Raw genomic sequence first — 21,358 nt, 5'->3', positions numbered from 1 at the left:
GATTAAAGAAGAACATCAAATGAACTATTTTGGTCTTACAAGCTGTGGAAATAACTTTATAAGTAAATAACTTTAAGGCCAGGACTGAGAGGCTGAGCTTCTTCCTCCAGGCCACACTGATCATAAACACTTAATAATCACTTAAAAACAACAATAAACATACACATCACACATCCTGCACCCAGCTCAGCACTAACCCTAACCCTAACCCTGCTGTCTGATAACTGCACTCAGTCCCCTGCACACTTCCACTGTTATTACTTGCCACTACTCCAACTGTATATTTTTTACTATGTACATACAGATCCTGTGAATATGCCATTTATTTCTTATTTCTTATTATTATATGTTATGTTTATTTTTTTACTTTTTTCCTCTCCTTTTTTCTTCCTTCATATATGTTTATTGCTTCTTCTGATTTCACTTGCACAGTTGCTGGAGTTGTTGGAAGAAACCTAAACTCTGAATATAAACAACATATTTATGTGTCTATTCATTGAAACCTTCCTTTTTCAATTTTCCTTTTTATAATCATAAAGTAAAACTGTACTGTGTTGTTGTCTCTGGGTTCGGCAACAAGAGCAACATCCGCCCCGCCAGCGCTGTGATTGGTCAAAAAAAATCGCTGTGTTCATTATTGACGAAAGCCCTCATCCAATCATAGCGCTCGCTGTAACCAAGTGGGCGTGTCCTGCCAGGAACTCCAGTCGAGTTTGTGAGCGAATTTTTGTCCCACCGCGATTCCGGGAAGACCCGCCCCTACTCTGCCGATGATTGGCTGGTAACCCTTGCCTCTCACCACCTTCGTTTATCCGGTTGGTTTAAGTTATGGCGAGGGCGGGCTTACGGATAGACTTAGCCAATCAGGAACTAGGTTGGGGCGGGCCTTCCCGGAATCCGGGTGGAAGAAAGTGGCGACATTAAGCGTATCGGGGCTTTAATGATGGAGTCGAGTCAAGGAGAAAAACGGTATTTATATTAATGTTGGTTAAATTATCTGTTCTATTTTTGTATGATTTCCATGTGTTGGCTCGAGCTCGCATTTCCGTGATACAACGCTAGCGGGTTAGCTCGAGCACAGCTAGCTAGCTTGTAACTAGCTTAGCCCTGCTAATGCTAACTGTAGCTAGCGGGAGTTAGCCGCGCGGAGGGCGGAGGCTTCCTGTGTTGACATCTGACATCTGCTTTAGTGAAGATGGTTTAGTGAAGATGGCTGATACACGCTGACTGATGCTGCTGCGTGATTAGCGCTCAGTGCGGGTTTCTGCCGCAGTTTGCGCCAGTCAGAGACGGAAGGAAGGAAGGAGGGCCTCTCATCGGTCCGCTGTTTGGTGCCTCCTCGGTCTCTGTTCCGCTCCGCCCCCCGGCCGTGACCCGGAAACAGAACTCAGCGCGCCTTCTCTCTCTCTCTCTCTCTTTCTCTCTCTCTCTCTCTCTCTCTCTCTCTCTCTCTCTCACACACACACACACACACACACACACACACACGTTTTCCAGTAGAAAGAAACATCCTGCTGATTGAAAGGCTCTGTCGCCACCTGGTGGTCCGCACCTGCGTTCACATGCGACTCACCTGCGCCTCACCTGCCCGCCTGGGATGAGGCCACCTTCCTGCTCTGTATGCAAATAAACACGTATCATTTCCATGCAGGTTGTTTTGTAGGGGAGTGTATCCCTGCGTTCCAATACCCATACTACCATACTATTTAGTAGGGAAAAAAAGAATTAGTATGTCCCAATACATACTAAACTACATACTTTGTAAGGGCAGCTGCAGTACATACTAAAAGTAAAAGTATAAGTATGCGATTTGGAATGCAGGGTGTGTGTGTGTGTGTGTGTGTGTGTGTGTGTGTGAGAGAGAGAGAGAGAGAGACAGAGAGAGAGAGAGAGAGAGCTGTACTGTCATGCCCACTAACACAGATGGCAGTACCGCACAATAAAATTCGTACTTTGCCAGTCCTCCTTCCACACAAAAAAATAAAACTAAAATTGCATTTACCTGGCACCAGGTGTTTGATATTTGCTCACTCCAGCCTCACTTTAATGCAAAGTCAAGTCAGGTGATGTGTTTCACATCTGTACATTATTACAGGCTGGACCTGTAAGTGTGCAGGTGGGCAGGCCCAGGGGCGCTGCCAGGAATTTTGGGCCCTGTGGGGAAAAAAAAAAAAAATAATAATAATAATAATAATAAATAAATAAATAAATATATATATATATATATATATATATATATATATATATATATATATATATATATATACACACATACATATACATATACATATATATGTTAATGTTAATGGATGTTAATGTCTGTCTTTAAAAAAAAAAGACAGACAGACAAAGACAGACCAAAAAAAAAAAAAAAAAAAAAAAAAAAATATATATATATATATAGATAGATAGATAGATATACATAGATATATATATATATAGATATATATATATATTATTATTATTATTATTATTTATTTATTTTTTCTTGATGATGGTTTAATAATTTTATATGAGTTTTTATCTATTTTTTGGGGCCCCTGTCAGGCAAGGGAAATGCAGACAAAAGCGTCCCAGACACATTGAGGACACAGTGCTGCTGTTTTGAGCCGGGAGTTGCCGACTGGTGATCAGGTCCCGCAGGACGGATGTTAATGTCTGTCTTTAATTTCTGACTCCTATCAGAAGAGACCCCGCCTGCCTCGCTGGTACATTCAGTTTCAGCCTCAGGTTCAGGCGGATTCATCAGCCGCAGCGCAGAGCCCGACCCTCTCAAACCTGCTGGAGTAATGAAATAATCCGAACCGACGTGATCGGGTTGAGCGACGTCGACGCTCCTTAATGACTCCGTTAATTTTACTCATCAGATTATTTGTCTCTGTCTTGTGCTGGACTCTCACATTTTCTGTGTCCATGCCATTATAATCATGTGAAACTATTCACCCACAATAGACTTAAATGCAGTTTATCAAGTCAGGGGTCTCAATGCTTTCAGACAGATCTACATCATCATCATCATCATCATCATCATCATCATGATGTTCATTTGCACAAGTCTTCTTAAAAACCTGCTGTGCTTCACAACAAAGTGGAACACAAATAAAAATATAAGAAGTGCATTTGGGATTTTGGATGATTTATTGTATTACTTTTTAAAGAACACGTCAGATTTTGTATGGCAACATAATTTGGCAGAAGAAACGACAGTAATAACGTATAGATGTGAAATCTGCATTAAAATGAGCAAGGAGTTTGTAAAATGCCCGCTGCCTCGCCTCGCCTCCTTCCTCCTCGAGTTTCTTCCTCGCCTCCTCGGTTTGAATCTGCGGTGGGCGGGGCTAAGACACGAGGAGAGGCGACCAGGAGGTACAAACTGACAAATGGGAAGATGGGAAAGGGAGACGTTTCGCTATCAGCATTTTTTCCCCCGCCTGCATTTCGCGAAGACCCGCCCTCCCCTGCTTCTGATTGGCTAGTACTCGCTGCCTTCCGGCCATTTTGATTGGATGCTAGCCGTGCGGCGCCAAATGCGTTAGCGTTATTGCCAAATATGGAGAAAGACAGGTAAATGTTAACCTTACATCTTTTCATTGGTCTTTTCTTTAAAGTGGCTTCAAATTGAATGTTTAGGCCGCCCAGATGTCTAAATGTAGCGCACCAGCTCGCTAATGTCAAGCTTACTTTCAAACAGATCAGCAAACCTGAAAACGCGCCTCAGTAACGCTGAGCGGTTTCCCTGCACCGCCCCGTCCGTGAACATGGAGCAGCACCGGGAGCTCATGGTAAGACCCGCGGGCTCTGCTGTGATTTAACCTCATACAGATCCAATGTGCTGCTTCAAGTTCTGCTAATTATCCAGAGCAGTTACTTTGAAATTCCAATACAGATTCTCTCATTCAGCGTTTTAAGTCGACGTTTTGTTTCCTTTGTGCTGCAGGACTTCTTACCAAAGGATTATCAGTACCACGTGTGCAGGTACGAAGCCGTGAGCCAGCCCGGCCTGGACCACATCAGCTTTGAGGCCACGTTACGGATGTCGCTTCAGTCCAAGGAGGAGATCCTGGCGTGGCTGAAGTCCATGGCCGTCACGTGGAGAGTGGCCTACACCCGGCCCACCAAGGGCCAGAAGATCATCTTCAAAGTGGGTTGTTTTTTGTTTTTATTCTGGTTTTGTTTTTTGTGTTTTACTCTGAGATCGTGACTCATGACTCTTATTCATATTTCCAACCAGGTGTAGTCAGCCAGTGCACAATTCTTCTTTTTAATTATGGATTATGTTGTTTTCAGACTAACGGATGGGTAACATTAAAAGGGGGGGAAAATCGCAAATTTACAAGAGAAAAAAATCTCAAATTCTGAGATTGCAAACTCACAAATTTACGAGAAAAAACTCGGAAAAACAGCTTCTTTCTTCCATTGTATCTCAGAATTTTCTAGTTTTTTTTTCTCATAAAGTTGTGAGTTTTTTCTTAGAAATGGACAACATTAATCTCATAGAATATCCACCTTTTTTTTTCTTGTGAATTTACAACTTTAAACTTGAAACTTGAGTTTTTTCTCGGAATATTACCGGCTCCTTAATTTTTCTTCCTCCCTACAAAAAAAACAAAACAAACAAAACAAAAAAAAAAATGGCCCTAATACGCCGTCATATATTTGGTTCATGACAACGCTAAAGAAGAATGTTTTTTTTTTCCTGCAGGCAGACTACCGGTGCCAGCGTAACACCAAACCCAGAGAAACACCGAAGGCGGGCAGGGTGTCCAAAAACACCGACTGCCCCGCTAAACTGAAAGTCACCCTCGTGCGCACCGAGTTCTCCCACGGGCAGCGCAGCAGGTCCAACGCTCAAACTGGACTTCAATTCCAAACCGATTCTTGCTGTAATGTGTGTGTGGACCTTCAGCTGTGTGTTTAACAGTGCGTTTTTTAATTCCCTTTTCCCTCCAGGAGCTCCAGAAGCACCGATCCCCACATGCCGGACTACCCGACGCTCGTGGAGATCAGTAACGTTCACAACCACAACGTCCACATGTGTGATGGCGTGCGTCGGCGGGACGCGGGCGGCAGGGCGGCGGGGAAGCTCGCCAAGCTGTTTGAGGCGGGACAGTCGCCGTCCTCAGCGCTCGACGTGCTGAAGTACGACCTGCAGGTTCAGTGCACCTCGACCATGGCGGCCGCTCAGGAGCCGGACGGCGCTGAACCTCCAGATGGTCAGTTTTTGTTTTTAATCAACTTTTTAGTGGTTTTTCTTTTTTCCTATTAGCTTTCAATATGCAGGGACGACCATAAGAGCCATTAGTGGGGAAAAAGAAATTATATTCTGCGGGGGAAAAAAGTTGTAAATTTACGAGAAAAAACTCAGATATTCTCTGAGATTAGAGTGGTAAATATACAAGAAAAAAATCACAATTTATGAGAAAAAAATGTGAAAATTCTGCTTAATTTTTCCCCCCTACAGTTGCTCTAATACGCCATCATATGGAGGAGTCATTACATAACAAAATCAAGTAACCAGAATATCTTGTTGACACTGCATAACACAACTCCATCCATGCACTAAGGTGATCACATAAGCATTATAAATGTACATCCATTGGCAGGGTCAGTTTAATTATAAGGACATGTGTTCATAATGATGCATATAAATATTAGGGATGGGCAGTATATGTTGATATCAACAGCACAGCATGAAACTAGATATTGTCTGGGATTTCAGGTTCTGTAATGTCGTGATACGGCATAAGTGTTGTCTTTTCCTGGTTTTAGTCCAAACGTGAGGTGAAGTTTTGCATCGTGGACTCGCGTGAATACAGCCGCAAATTTTTCGCTCCAGATGAAAAATTCCAGTCGTTGCAACTCACACGAATGATATGAATTTCACGTTGTCACATCACCTGCGACGCGGAAATTCAGACCGTTCCCTTTGCTTGGTTTACACTGATTTTGTATGTAATTGTGCCGTGTGAAAAACTCGCTTTGCATTTGCTTTGAATACAGAAGTAAAGAAATCAAGTTCTCTGAACTTCCTGCGCTGTTTTATTATTTGCTTCTACCTGCTTGGTCATCATGTCCACATTACTGATGATTAGTTAGCAAACATCTCGTGTGTAAACGTCTTATGAAAGCACCAACAGTCATCCCTACAATATCGTCACAATATCAATATCAAGGTATTTTATGTTGTCCACATTGCCCAGCACTAATCATTATATACTCTACTGATTAAACACTCTATAATCCAGCGGCCTCTTTTTGTTTTCCAGGTGTTTTCAACAGTGAGGAGTGGCACGCCACCATCAAGGAGTTTTCAGATCTGGTGCTGAGCAATAAACGATTTCAAGGGGCAGCGTCGGCCTTGATGAAGAGCTTCCACCGGCTGAAGGGGAACCCGGCCATGCTGCAGGCTGCCATGTTCCTGTTTGGCCGCTGCGGCGCCGACAGCCTGGCGTCGCCGCAAGCACGAGCGCTCCGCCGGGCCGCCAACCCCGCCCGCCGAAAAGTCAAGCCGGGGGACAGACGGCGACTCGCCGCGGGGAGGCCGAAGAAGAACGTCGCAACCATGGACCATCGCTACAGCTTCCCGAAAGCAGAGAAGTGCGGCGCTCAGAGCTCGACGCAGGCAGTCCAGCATAATTAGCGCTCCTCGTTAGTGCCTCCCCAAAGAGGCACCGCGCCCCTTTCCCATAATCATCTGTGAATAGTCAATTGTCTATAGCTCCTTTTATAAACCTACACAGTGACAGTGTTGCGATTGTTCATACTAAACTGTCGTTCAAGTCCCCATGAAACGACCTCATATGACCTCGACTTCCTGTCAAACAGAGCGTCTCAGACAGCGACATCATCATCCTGCTCCAGTGGCTGGAAATTCAAATTTCAACCAATAAAACCTTCACAAATCTTTGAACGTCCTCTCTTGTCCGTACAGCAGCGTATTAGGGCCATTGTAGGGAAAACAGTTGTGGTAATGTTTTGAGGAAAAAGCTCAGAATTTCCCAGATTAAAGTTGTAAATTTACGAGAAAAAACTCACAAATTTATGAGAAAAAAACTCATTTTCATTTTTTCTCATAAATTTATGACTTTAATTATAGAATGTCTGAGATTTTCCTTGCAAATTTGTGACTTTATAATCTCAGAGAATATTAGATTTTTTTTCTTGTAAATTTACTACTTTAATCTCAAATATTTTTATTTTTTTTAATTGTCTTGGAATGTTATCTCCGCTCCCTCAGCTTTGTAATTTTTTTCTCTCCCTACATTGGCCCTAATATGCCGTCGTACGTCCACCTTTCCCTTCAAAATAAAAGTATGTTTCTCTCCCAAACTGAGATCCTGTTGGTTTGTCACTTGTGAATGATCCTTCCCTGCACCGTGTCCCACCCAAACTTCCTGTTTCAACAGGAAATACATCAAATCAAGACAATAAGAGTCCATTTCATGGAGTCTTTTATTTCTATGTTTTTTAATTTTCACAACAATTTGCGTTTGTTAATATGTATCTCATCTGTTAACTATTTATATATTGTACTGTTTTCATTTTATTTTTTTTGCATAAATAAGCTGATATTGTTCATGCATTGGATGGAATAAGGTAAATTAAGTGAAGATAAGATTACCTGCTGATTTTCATTTAGCTATTATCATGAGTTGTTTTACCAGGATATCTCAACATTAAAATCTCATAGCTGTCAGCATCACTCTGGCCTGAAAGTTTTTCTTTATTACAGAATGAGTCTTCAACTTTAATGAAAAGATTACAACTCTTATCACGGATAAGGTTTTCTACTGCACAGCTCAAATATAATAATGTAAACTAACGTATTTGGCGCTGTGCACGTGGCATCCAATCACGACACCTGGAAGGCAAAGAGTACGAGCCAATCAGAGCGGAACGTCGCGGAATGCAGGTGGGAAAAAAATGACGCGTTCCATCTCGGGCTACTTCGGTCAACATTTCTGGAAAAAAGGAAACTTCTGTGCCGAACTTCAAATAGTTTAAATGTATTTTTTTCTTCTACCAATAAAACCGAGGTTTATTTGTTCAAGCAACATTTTTAAAATCTGTCTGATCTCAGCGACGTAATGAACTCAAATTGTCATGTTTTTAGCTTTCTAAATATTTTTGACGTCTTCTGGATTAAGGATCTGAAACACTTCTGTTGTTTTACTTAACTGTAATTTTGTTCATGAAGCTGTTTTAAAGGAGTACTCCAACTTTTGGGGCAGAATTCCCCTTTTCCCCGTCTTCCCCAGACTGAGACCAGATGTTGGACACCATTCCCACCTCTGGACGTCCACTGGTTCAGCTCCTATGGGTAGCATTTCTTGTTAGCTTAGCATAAAGACTTGAAGTCTATGGGAGTCGTTAGCCTGGCTCTGTCAAAGTGAGAAAATCAACTTTCCAGCTGCTCTGAAGCTCTCTCCGATTCACACCGTGGATCATGTGGGTTTATAATACACATCTTTTTGGAGCTGCTGTAAGGTTTATTTTTTCAGTTTGATGGAGCCAGGCTAACAACTCCCATAGAGTTAAAGTTTTTATGCTAAGCTAACAAGAAATGCTACCCACAGGAACTGAACCACTGGACGTCCAGAGGTGGAAATGGTGTCCAACATCTGGTCTCAGGCTGGGGAAGTCAGGGAAAGAGGATTTTGTCCAAAACCTTTAAAGTATTCCTTTAAAAAAGCACAAAAAAGTCAAATATTGTTGCTCAGAAAACTGCCCTCTATGCCTTCGTGCCAGAAAGCAGGGGATTTGTTTTGTTATTGAATTTCTATAAAGTACCAGAGTTTGAGTAGCTAACACCAGGGTCCCACATGACTGTGAATCCTCTTTGCATCAGCCACCATCGCTTCCCGGCGCCCAGCAACGCCAAGAAGAGCAGGATGGCTTGTGAGCGTCCAGAATACAACATCAGCAGCTTCCCCGCCCTGAAGGTCAGGATCTCCAACGCGTCTGTTAATCTGGCGGCTCCGCGTGCCGCCCACGCCGTCTCTGACGCTCTGTGTCCGTCTGTCTCAGGCCTGTCTGCCGGACAGCTTCGACTACCACGTGTGCGAGTACAGCGGCGTGGGCGACGTGGGCGACCACCACAGCTACACGGCCACCCTGCGCATGGCCCTGCTCCAGGAGGACCAGGTCAAACTGTGGCTGAAGGCCCACAGCGTCACCTGGAGGGTGGACCGCACCGTGCCGGGCAAGGGCCAGAAGGTCCTGTTCAAGGTAACGTCCCGCTGGCTGCGGCAGGGTGTCCCGGTCACGGTGGAGGGAAAAAAATGATGGAGCCGAGGGAGGGGGGTAATAATATGAGGAGAAAAACTTTCCAAGGTTGAAGTGGTAAATTTAATTCACATTTTAAATGCAATACAGCGGTCCCTCGTTTATCGCGGGAGTTACGTTCTAAAAATAACCTGCAATAGGCGAAATCCGCGAAGTAGTCAGCTTTATTTTTTACAATTATTCTAGATGTTTTAAGGCTGTAAAACCCCTCACTACACACTTTATACACTTTTCTCAGACAGGCATTAACATTTTCTCACTTTTCTCTCTTGTTTAAACTCTCAAAGTTCAAACCTTCGTAGAAAAATAAGTCCAGTATTATAGAATGAACGCATTCTGTACTGTACAGGAGACACGGCACGGGAGATTGATTGACAATGGTCTACAGTCCCTGAGCCAATCAGGACGCAGAACACAATGCGCTGTGTAAAAAAAAAAAAAAAAGATGCAAAATTGCACCAAAAAAAAAATCCGCGAAACTGCGAGGCTGCGAAAGGTGAACCGCGTTATAGCGAGGGACAACTGTACACAACATTTTTAAGTGCGATATCCATTCGGTTTTTATAGTAGTTATTGTAGTTTCATATTTATTGGATGTGTGCTCGTTGTCTGTCTTTAATTGTTGTAATAACCACCACACTGATCAGGAGGAGTGCCTCTTATTTCATTGTACGAGGACAATAAAGGTTTTCTGTTGTTGTGTTGTGTTGTGTTGTGTTGTGTTGTGTTGTGTTGTGTTGTGCTGTGTTGTGTTGTGCTGTGAGCTGCAGGTGGAGTATCGGTGCCAGCACAACACCAGGCCTCGCAGACAGTCTCAGGGACCCACCAAGAACACCGACTGTCCCGCCAAAATGAACATCACCGTCCTGCGCACGCACGTCAGCCGAGGCAGGCAGAGCCGGTGCGACGGTGCCTTTTTTAAAATTTCGTTTTAGTCCGAGTCTCATGTCCAAAAATGATTTTAGTTCCAGTCCCATTTAGGCGGGTCGTGTCTCCTGCCTGTTTCACCTGCCTGTTTTAAAAAGTTATGAATGGATTTGTCCAAAACGTAGTGGGGGGGTTAAGGCCCATTCATACCCTACGTAAAAGACGGAAATGGAGACGGACGGAGCATTTCGTCCGTCCTGTCCGATCATTTCGTCCATCATTTTGCACGGACTGGGGAAGCTTACGATTACGGACGAAACGGAGCAATACCAACGGAAATCGTGGGGGCAGTATTGAGTTTACAGTCCAGATTGTCACCAAATCACCAGAGTCACAAAGAAGATCAGCAAAGGTTTTTAAAAATGGAGCGCGGTGTTGCAACTTGTCAAAAATTTGTTTTTTTAAATTTGAATTTTTTTTTTTAACTTGTCGAAAGTTGGGGCGGACATCCTGAAATACTGGAAATGCCGCTCGTCATCCATTTCCCGTATTGGCAGCACCAAACACCAGAACTCCCCATTGAAGGGGCAGCTGAGGTTTAGTGGCTTCACGTTCCACCGACATGCTTTCTTTTTTTTTTTTTAACGTTTGCGGGGCAAATACAATAAAAGAACTTCTTCCACGGTCGCCGTGTTTTATTAATGCCGTTTTATTGGCGCTCGGCACTGCCATCTAGAGGAAGTGTTGTGTTAACGCGCATCCCAACACAAAAGACGTACGGAGGTATGAAGTGTATACACGTATAGGACGGACGGAGAGACGGACGGACGGATGAAAAAAGGGTATGAATGGGCCTTTAGTCCTGCGTCACTTCTTCATGCTGATTGGCCAAAAGGGGGCGTGGCGGTGGGTGTGGCCTGTCACAAAAAGGTGTAAAATTCCAGCAGATGTGTTATATTCTAATGTTTGAATTAATTTAACAAAATCATTCCCTGTGATTAAACGCATGAAAAGTAAGAAGTGACAGAATCTTAATTTATTCAACTTGTGCGATGTGGAAATGGCCGGCCCGCTAATTTTAGTTTTGTTTTCCTCAACAGAAACTAAAGCGACGTCAGTTGATTAGAACTAATTTTTACCAAATCTTCAGTCGACCAAATCCTGCCTTGTTGATCCCCGAGGGGAAGTTAGGTCAGTCGCTCAAATTCTCAAGAGAAAAATTAAATTATTAGAAACAGAAAAAGACACAAGAAATATATAAATATGTGACTTAGAAATTTGTAAAATATACGTGTGTGTGTGTGTGTGTGTGTGTGTGTGTGTGTGTGTGTGTGTGTGTGTGTGTGTGTGTGTGTGATGTATAAAGTTGTGACAGAAGTAAGATGCGTAATGTCTCCTTGTCTTTGTTTCTGGCTCTCAGGAGCACGGACCCCCACCTTCCCGACTTCCCGACGGTGGTTTGGATCCGGAGCGAGCACAACCACAACATCAGCACGGCCGCCGCCCTGAGGCACCGCGACGTGGGCGACGCCGCGCGGGCCAAGCTGCGGCGGCTCTTCGAGGCCGGACACTCGCCCAGCTCGGCGCTGGACGCGCTCAAGTGCGACCTGCAGCTCGAATACGGAGACGACTACGTGTTCGCCTCGGCCGACAGAGCGCTGTGTCCCACACTGGAGTTCTGCTACCGGTACCAGCAACCCTAACCCTAACCGTGTTTCCTCCCCCTCCAGTGGTGTTTTAGTGTAACAGCGCCTCCCTGTGGAGAGAGCGAGCGCCGCACCGGGACTGCTCCTCCCCAGCATGAACAAAGTGGATCTGGAGCCGCAAACAAAACCATTTGGAGCTGAAAAAAATCAGATCATTTATTTAAATCAGTTTTCACGGACAAGCAATACATTCTTATTTGAGATTCATTATCCTCGCTCTTTTACAGCCCTCCTGCTCACTAACTTGAGGAGCTACTTTGTCTCTGTGTCCCTATGCCACACACCTGGTAGGTGAGTTGCTGCGGAGTGATACAGAAACTAGACGTGAACGTACTGAACAGTCTATCAAGATTATTATCGATAATGAAAACTAGGTGTGAAAAAACATTTTAGTTACCAGAAATAAAACTAAAAATTAGTCTTTAAGAAAAAAAATAATAACTAACTGGAACTGTATTGTGTGTCAACAAAACAAACTAAAATGAACTAAAATAATAAGGAAAATATCTATTTTTCATTCAGTTGCTCATCTGTCCTCTGTGAAGACATTTTTTAGTTTTATCACATAAGACTGTTTCTGACTTTTTGAATCTCGCCTGACAAACACCTCATATGACAAAAAAAGACTAAAACTATTAAGAACTAAACAAAAACGAGGCATTTTCAAGAAATAAAAACTAAACTTGCAAAGCGTCTTAAAAATGAATTAAAACTGAACTGAAATGAATTGATTAAAAACGAAACAAAAATAAAAAATGAAAAATGCAAACCTCTAATAACCTTTATGTGGAAACCCCCACAGCTGAGCGCCCATGTGACATGTGACCACTAGATGGCGCTAAAAAACACTAAACATCATCCCACATGACTGAATTTCATCTCAAAGAGGCTTTCCTAGATTTTTTATTTCCTCATTTTTGTCAGAGATTGAAGGTTTCAGTTTGTTGTCAGTTGAGTATTTTTGTGAACAGACTTTAGTTTTGTTTTTTATTCAGGAGTTTCTTCTAAATGTTTATGTATATATGTATATATTCAGTCTCAGCCCACCAAAGAGAAAGTAGTTCCTCCAGTTAACGAGCAGCAGGGCTGGAAAACAGCATCGATGATGAATCGACATCACAGCAATGACTTCAACTTTCCATCAATCCTCTTTTTCTTTTAGTTTTCAATTTCAGTTTAGTTTCAAATAGTTTTTAAAGCAGGTTTGCTGCTTCAGTTTCTATTGTTTGAAAATGCTTAGTTTTAGTTTAGTTCTTATTCATTTCAGTTTCAGTTTTAGTCTTTTTTTGTCATATGGGGTATTTGTCAGGGGTGAGATTCAGAAGGTCAGAAAAAGTTTTGTGGAATAAAAACGCAACAAGACATTTTCCTTAGAATTTTAGTTTATTTTAGTTCATTTTGTAAAGTTAGATATGTATTTTTTTTTTCATTTCAATCAATGGAAATGTTTTTTCATATCTAGTTTTTGTTATTTTGGTAGTTTTGTGACAATAATAACCTTAGTCCACATTCAAAATTGTTGTGTTGTTGTTAATCCTCTGTTAATCCTTTTAATCCCTAAAACATTTTTTTCAGCTCTAAATGGTAGAATAGAAGAGTTCCTGTTAGCCAGTCATGTTTTTCACATCTTCTCCTCCCTTTGGACAGACTCTACCATCAGCTGTCCCGTCAGGAGCTTGGAGGCGTGAAGACGATGAAGACGATGAAGACGATGAAGACGGCGAAGACGATGAAGATGGCGGCTGACGGAGTCCCACTGCTGGAGAAACTGGACTCCACGTGTGATGAACTGTGCGCTCTGGTTTGCTCTCGGGATGAGCTGCGAGGGCCGGCGTCGGCGTTCATCCAAACATTCGACAGGATCAAACACGACCCCTCGATGCTGGCGGCGGCTCTGCACACCTTCGGCCACCAGGGGGCTGTAAAGCGGCCGTCACAACGCGCTCTGTGCAGGACCTCCAGCAGGGCTGAGCCGGCCGCAGAGACACACCCCGCCTCTGCCGCCGGGCAGGCAGCTAAACTCGAGGAGAGATGGCGCCCGGCTGCAGGAGGAGCTTTAAACACGCCGGCGAGCCAAGATCACGGAGTCCAGACAGCAGAGACCGACGGCCTCGAGCAGGCGGTCGACATGAGCCGCAGCAACGCCAAATCTTAGCAAAGACCTCAACTTTCCATCAGTGTTTTTTTGTTTTTGTCGTCTGCATCTTATTAATGATCTGCTTTGTGTGTGTGTGTGACGGCAGGTGCATAACTTTCAAATGATCACTGTATGTATTTGATTGAAGTATTTTCTATATAATACTGTGTTTGTGTCTCTCCATTCACTTCCACAGCAAAACAGCTCCCAAAATAAAACTTGTAGCACAGAAACCAACACCAGCAAGGAAGATTATCGCTATAGAAACAACAAGAAGACCCCGTTCCCATTTTTTCATGAAAATTAAACGTCTCTTTTCTTGTTATTTTCCTTTTTGAATTGTAAAGTAGAGCCGGCAGGAAGTGTTTGCAGTAAACTCCCCCATAGTAACCTGAAGAGCCTGGATTTTCTTTGATAAATAAATGTAATTACATGAAGAGAAATTAGAACCAGGTCTTGTTGTTGTTCATGTTGTCATAATCTTCTCTGTTGGTGTTGGTTTTTCTATCATTATTATTATTATTATAATTATTATTATTATTATTATTTGGGGGCGGATTATCACCATATAAACAACAACAAGACCCGGTTCCCTTTTTTTTTCCGTGTAGTTACCTTTATTTGTGACAGTATGATCAGGTTGTGTCTTAGGGCACAAGGTTACAAGGTGGATGTTTCCTGCAGATGCTACCTGCCGGATCTACTTTCCAGATCAAATAGGAACACATTTTCCCCGTGTAATTACAATTATTTATTACAGTTATGAAAGAACTATCAGGTTACTTAATGGTGCAAGGTTACTGTGTGGATATTTTCCACAGACACTACCTGCCGGATCTACTTTCCAAATCAAACAAGGAAATAATGAGAAAATAGATTAATTTCCTCAAAGAATAGGTATTGTCCCGAATGTCCAGCTGTTTTATAAGATGTTTATATTTTTTTTTCTGTCATTTGGCTGGAAATGTGTGTTTTTGCAGCGTGTCCTGTGTTCTTGAGCTCAGATTCGAGGCCTGAGGACAGATTTTCACATCGCTCCGGCTTGTCTCCGTCTGTTTTTTGTGTTCTGCGTGAATCTAAGGATGTGAAGGATGTGCACATCGCCTGAAATGGACTTTAAGATGCCTTGTGTGCCTGCCTCCTCTTGAAGAAGCATGTAAATAATAATAATGATGATAATAATGACAGTCTGGCGGCAACACTGGGCTGGATGGTGAAGTTGCTTTGTGTTTTTGAATGTTTTTTCTTTTTTTCTTTTTTTTGCATTTTTTTTTTTGTTGCAATGTTAATCTTGTGTTCATCCGCCTGTTGCTGTGACCGCTGCGTCTAATTTGATAAATACGGATTCAATTTCTGTACAGCTGGGTTGTTGTGTTTGGGCTGTCTATGCTTTATTATCTCAGAAGGAAACGGCTTGTCTTCATCACAGGCCTGTTGGAATGATGCTGATGGTGGCTGCATGTTTTCTCTCCCCCTGCTAATTTCCCTTTCCCATATTTCCAGATTTTAAACTTTTTGTCTGTTAAAACTGTGATGTTTTAACCCCCCCCCCCCCCCCCCCCCCCCACACACACACACACACACACACACACACACACACACACACACCCCACCCCACCCCCCCTCCTAACTTAAGTCACTTTATGTCTCTTAATTTAAAATTTTTTAGGGCAAATTTGGGTAATTTTTCTCCTTATCTTCCTCATTTTCCTTTTTTTAATAATTGTTTTTTAGGCAAACTTTTGGAATACCTTTGTGGTAATTGTCTTGTCATTTATTTTTAAGTATATATTTACAGTAATTACGTATTTTTCTCTAATTGTTTTTACTCAATTTTTGCGAGTTTTTCAGAAATGTTTTACTCATTTTCAGCATCAACATCGATCCAGCATCACTGATCCGATGTATATAGCATTTTAAATATAGCATTTTAATAGTTATCAGCATTTTAATAGTTATCAAGATAGTTTTCTTGTCATTTAAAAAAAAAAAGGAAATTTTCTGGGATTATTAAATGCATATTTTTTTTGCTAACCAGATTTTCTGGCAATTTCTTGCTACTTTGTGCTATATCTATCTCTCTAACCTATATAATTAAGTTTGAAAAAATTTATATATATATATATATATATATATATATATATATATATTTTTTTTTTTTTTTTTTTTTTTTTTTTTATTGTTAAAAAAATTAAAATATAGATGTAAAAAAAGACATTTTTCTATCTACCTCACTCTCTCTAGATAGATACATATATATATATATATATATATATATATATATATATATATATATATATATATTTATATATATATACTTTTTTTTAAATTTTTTTTTTTGTGTGTATGTCAAAGAGAATTTGCTCAGGCCTCAAGGGGTTAACATGCAACTCATTTAAACACTACAAACATGGCCGCGAGGCGCGGACCAATCAGAGGCGAGAGCACACGTGACACGAGTCCTTAAAAGCGCACGAAAGTGAAAGTGAGTGAGCGGCGGAGGGATGAACTTCCATGGAGCTACGGAGTGAGCCGGCAGCCGCGGCGTATGGATCCGGAGCGCCTGTCCACACTCCTGCTCACCGTGTGGCTGCTGGGAGCCCCGGCCGGCCGCTGTGCCGCAGGTGAGGGGCAACACACACACACACACACACACACACACACACTCTCTCTCTCTCTCTCACACACGCTCTCACACACACAAACACAGCTTCGTTCACACTGCGCACAAATTGCGGTCAAAGTCCGCACATCAGGTGCGCTGCGGGCAATTGCGGGCAGTTGCGGTCGGACGGAGGCTGCGGGCAGATGCGTGTGGCCGCAGAGGAGCGCCTGTCTCCCGCGTCAGGACAGAGTCTCACCGCGGCGACATCCGGCTGCCAGCAGAGTTTGTCTCTGAGCTCAGAAACAAACTCTGGGCTTTTTCCTCCGTCTGAGCTCCATGCAGCTTGTTTTCCTCTCTTTCCGGGATGGGCGGCTCCAACCTGCGTTTCCTCAGCAAAAAGAAAGAAAAACTAACCTGTAAGATGAATATAACAAGAATATTCTGATGCTATCCAAAGAAAAAAACAAAAACATCCAGGTGTCTATTATCTCTATTATCTCCGTGTTTAGGAATATTGTTATTTTTCGTGGCACATTATACCTCTGTAGTGTGAATATTACAGGAATATTCTGATAACATCATGAGAAAAAATATAATCAAGTGCATTAGGATGTCTGTTAACTCCCTGTTCTCTTCCTACTTAGGAATATTATTTTTTGTAATATACCTCTGTAATTTGAATATTACAGGAATATCTTATCAGAAAAAAAATAGATCTAAGAACATTAAGGTGTCTATTAAATACTGTGATTTTTCCGTATTATACCTCTGTAATATGAATATTACAGGAATGTTCTGATAATATAGTACATTAGGGCATGTAGTAACTCACAGTTCCCTTCATGTTTGGGAATTTAGTGATTTTTCGTTGCGGCAGGATGTCAGTTTTTATGATCAACTGGACTCTGTCTGCTCTACTTATTGATTTGAGTTCTTCTTATATTTGTTATATTATTATATATATTATTATTATATCCTGTAATGAAACATCCAGACCTGTTTGATTTCATTTTCCACTGAACCTGGAGCAGCAGCTGTGAGTCCCGGCTGTCCGGCCCAACATGTTTTCACTTTAAAGCTGCGACAGAGTCAAACCTGCGTCCAGAGCACTTTCTGTGTGATTCTCCTTTTGTTTTAGAGAGCAGCAGGATGAAATAATGGTGGAACTGATTCACCGGGATGCTTTCTATGTGCCACATTAAAAAAAACACCTAAATGCCTTTTTAACTGTTTGTTGAAATGATCTGATTTCCAGGTCAGAGGTTTAAAGGCGGCAGGTTGAACTCTGGACTTTTCTAAGTCCAGTTCACATTTTATGAGCATCATCAGCTTTTCAAATTAAAACAACAACTCCACAGCCCTTTTACGTGAATGAATGTTCATCTGATTCCCTCTGATATTGAACAACGCTGCAGCCGGATCTTGAGAGCCTCGCTGATCTAAACTAGATCTTACCAAGTGCAGGTGGGCAGAGGGACTTTCTCGCCGGAAACATCAAGTTTCAAGTTTTATGTTTATTTGGAGCCCAAAATCCCAGTTTACAGTGTCAAAGCTCCCCCAAAACTCCCCCAAAACCCCGTCAGATGGAACAGGGAAACATGCAGAAATCTTGAGGAGGAGGAGGACAGAGGGAGGAGGCGTCTCGCTGGACAGACAGGAGGACAACAGATCACCAAGGAAACACAGTCGCATTGCACCAGCAGATACCATAAATACAAAAAAAAAATCCTGCCTGAGTGATGTGTTTTATGTGCGTGGAAGTAGATTCATTTCCATATAAACAGCTGCTGCTGCTCATGCTGCTCTAATGAATATGAGCTGGTCACACATGTCAGTCACACAGTGCAACACACACATTCTCACTTATAAACACAATAAAATGTTTATAAACATAATTAAGTTAGAATAAGAATAAATTGTAAATTCCCTGTTTCATGTTATTTTCTGTCATGTCTCCACCAAAACTGTGTGTGTGTATGTGTGTGCTGTGTCTAGGTGTGAAGTGGGTGTAGGTGTGAAGTGTCTAGGTGTGAACATTCTCACCTCAAATTCTTATTAATAAAAACTGACCTCTGTGCAGAAAACAGCGTCTGCATGTTTGTGTGTGAACGCAGCGTTTACACGTCTGACTCCTGGAGTAACTGATCTGAAGTTAAGACGTGTTTTGGAACGTCACTTTTCAGGCTTTTCAGATTACATGTTGAATTATTTTATGAATTCTTGTATGTTTAAGTTTTAATGTGGACCTGTGGACAGTCCACGATCATGCAGTCAGAACTGTGCACAAAAAATATCAGGCCGATAGACCCTGTAATGGCAATTTCTCTTTTGCCTTCAAACATTTCCACTCCTGCCTTTACATACACAGGAGGAGCATTAGTGATCTTTACGCAGACCCAAAAGACAGAAGGTCCAGTCAATCCTCGTATGTTTACTTGTTCTTATTGAAGAGACTCCAAAATTATATGACATACCAGCTCTTGTCCATCCCTCCTGCCTCAGGTCTGGTGAAAACTTGTGTGCTCTCCCCCTTCCTGTGCCCCACCCCTTCCTGTCACCTATGCCCAACATATATCCTGTATCCAATCACTGCCACCATGTGTCAGAAATAATAGTGAACACTAAAGGCCGGATTATGGTTCTGCGGAGACTCGATGCAACGTGCACGTAGTTGCCACGCAGGGCGTGTGTGTCCAACATACCTCTGTGAAACACGCTAAGCAATTCTCCGCTAAAACACTATGGGGAGAAACATGACACTGTGAAAAACAACGAGTCCTGGATCCCATTGTCTTTTGTTGTTATTTTCCTGTTTTAAATTGGAAAGTAGATCCGGCAGGTAGCGTCTGCAGGAAACGTCCACATAGTAACCTTGCACTATTAAGAACCCTGATAGCTGTTTCATAAATAATTGTAATTATATGGGAAAAAACTGGTTCCTATTTGATTTGGAATGTAGATCCGGCAGGTAGCATCCACATTGTAACCTTGCGCCACGAACACACAACCTGATAGTACTTCCACAAGTAAATGTAATGACACAGAAAAAAATGGGAACCGGTTCTTGTTGTTGTTTCTATGGTGATAATCTGTTGGATTTGGTTTCCGGTCTAAAAGTGTTCTTTTATTTTGAGAGCTAGATAACGACACACGACGTGTGCGGCCTCCCCAACCAGACCAAAACAAATGTGCTGCAGTCTGATCCCGGCTCACGGTGTCTTCTTGCAGGTGATTGCCAGTGTTCCTGCTCAGATCTTCCACACATCCCGCTGACTGAGCCGCCTCCAGATGACTGCTGCCAAAAGGAACGTTACCGCTACAAGTGTGTTGACGGCTACATCAGGAAGGCGGGAACCTCCAACCTCGCCAAGTGCATCGAGTCCAAGTGGGAGCATGGCCTCAGATTAGTATGCATACGTAAGAGCCGCCATGTGTTTTTGTGTCTTTACATCTCAAATGTCACAATGACTGACCCAGGGGGTTTCAAAGTCGGATCCTTGAGGGTCTTCCGGGGGTCCTCAGCAAAGCGAGCAATAATTTAATCAGGCAATTTGAGTCCATCAGATTTCATTCAGTGAACTTGATTGCATGATGCACATGCTGGTTTGGAGCGTACGCTGCTCTGATAGATCAGGATCCTGCAGCAACACACAAAACCCAGTGTGAGCCTGACAAACTGGCCTTGTGCACGACAGCAGCCGGACTTCACTGAGCAGCAGCTTGAAATCTAAATGTTGTACATTACACTACACATTGGGGACTTTAGCGAAAATTACAAACTATAGAATTAGTTTTTACCAAGTGACGGATAAAAGGTGACAACTAGTCCAACACGTCCACATGTTGTGACTCTTGTTGAAGAAATGAACCACAGACAAATGGAAATATAATTTAAAACACTTCAGTTGACATTTGCTTCATCAAACAAAGATTTAACAAACTCTTCACGGTCGTCTGCCAGTTAAGTTGGCATAAGTTTTTAACGCTCCGCCAAAAAGTGTAGCGCCCCAAACCAGACCTCGCTTCAGCAACATGAACCAATCTGAGAGGTCGCTGTGCAACATCACATCTGTTACGTTACTTTTGTTACCCAATGTCACATCTGTTACAACGTCACATCTGTTACAATGTTGCATCAATTACATCACATGTGTTACAACGTCACATCTGTTACAATGTTACATCAGTTATGTCACACGTTACAACAACATAGGGTTGTCACGATGCTAAAATTTCAAACTCGATATCGATACCCAGGAAAATATTCGATACTTGATACTATTTTCGATACCGCTGGGATAAAAAAATGATAAAAATTTAAAAGGCATAAAAATATTTTTATTAAAATTAAACCTGAAAAATAGCCTTTTCAATCCAAAAAAAAAAAAAAAAAATCACATTTTGTTTTCACTCTGTGGAAATTGCAAAAATAACCCAAATAAAATAATAATTTTACATTTTAACTTATAGTGCAAAAATAACAATGACATATGTTTTAGAACTACAAATTTACTACAAACTACTAAGCATTATTTTTATTAACATAGTATTGTTTTTTATGATTGACATTTTCTGGAATTGTGTCAACGGCAGCTTTGCGCATGCGCGATTCATTTGCTGCCTGGACGTTGAGTGGTGAGGGTCTCCTCTCTGCTCCTCTCCTGACTGCAGCTGCCTGCGACTGGAGGCTGTGACCGCCTGTGAGGACTTTGGGGCGGGGAGGGGCTCGCGGCAGCACCCGCTGCTCGCTGAGAACAG

At 42.2% G+C, this 21,358-nt stretch overlaps 2 protein-coding genes across 7 annotated transcripts in view; both read left to right on the top strand.

The window, feature by feature from the left end:
• The first annotated feature begins 898 nt into the window (after nucleotides 1–898).
• LOC115355529 (uncharacterized) lies at nucleotides 899–15,537 on the top strand. The gene is made up of 6 exons (XM_030046383.1): nucleotides 899–969; nucleotides 8,849–8,942; nucleotides 9,028–9,228; nucleotides 10,056–10,186; nucleotides 11,573–11,839; nucleotides 13,506–15,537. Exons 1-6 carry the CDS (start codon nucleotides 941–943, stop codon nucleotides 14,011–14,013), a joined length of 1,230 nt encoding a protein of 409 aa, XP_029902243.1. The 5' UTR covers nucleotides 899–940; the 3' UTR covers nucleotides 14,014–15,537.
• A 959-nt stretch (nucleotides 15,538–16,496) lies between these two features.
• Nucleotides 16,497–21,358, top strand: part of il15ra (interleukin 15 receptor subunit alpha) — a 43,177-nt gene continuing 38,315 nt past the window's right edge. For all 6 annotated transcript variants that reach the window (XR_003927865.1, XM_030045995.1, XM_030045996.1 and 3 more), the window contains exons 1-2: nucleotides 16,497–16,619; nucleotides 19,829–20,017. Coding sequence is in view for 5 of the 6 variants with exons in the window: in XM_030045995.1 (XP_029901855.1) it covers nucleotides 16,544–16,619; nucleotides 19,829–20,017 (265 nt within the window). In the remaining variant the exon portion in view is untranslated. The remainder of the gene's footprint in view (nucleotides 16,620–19,828; nucleotides 20,018–21,358) is intronic.

This window comes from Myripristis murdjan, chromosome 23 (genome assembly GCF_902150065.1).
Source record: "Myripristis murdjan chromosome 23, fMyrMur1.1, whole genome shotgun sequence".
Lineage (NCBI taxonomy): Eukaryota > Metazoa > Chordata > Actinopteri > Holocentriformes > Holocentridae > Myripristis > Myripristis murdjan.
The sequence above is the reverse complement of the archived record's forward strand: the minus strand, read 5'-3'. Positions and strand labels throughout refer to the sequence as shown.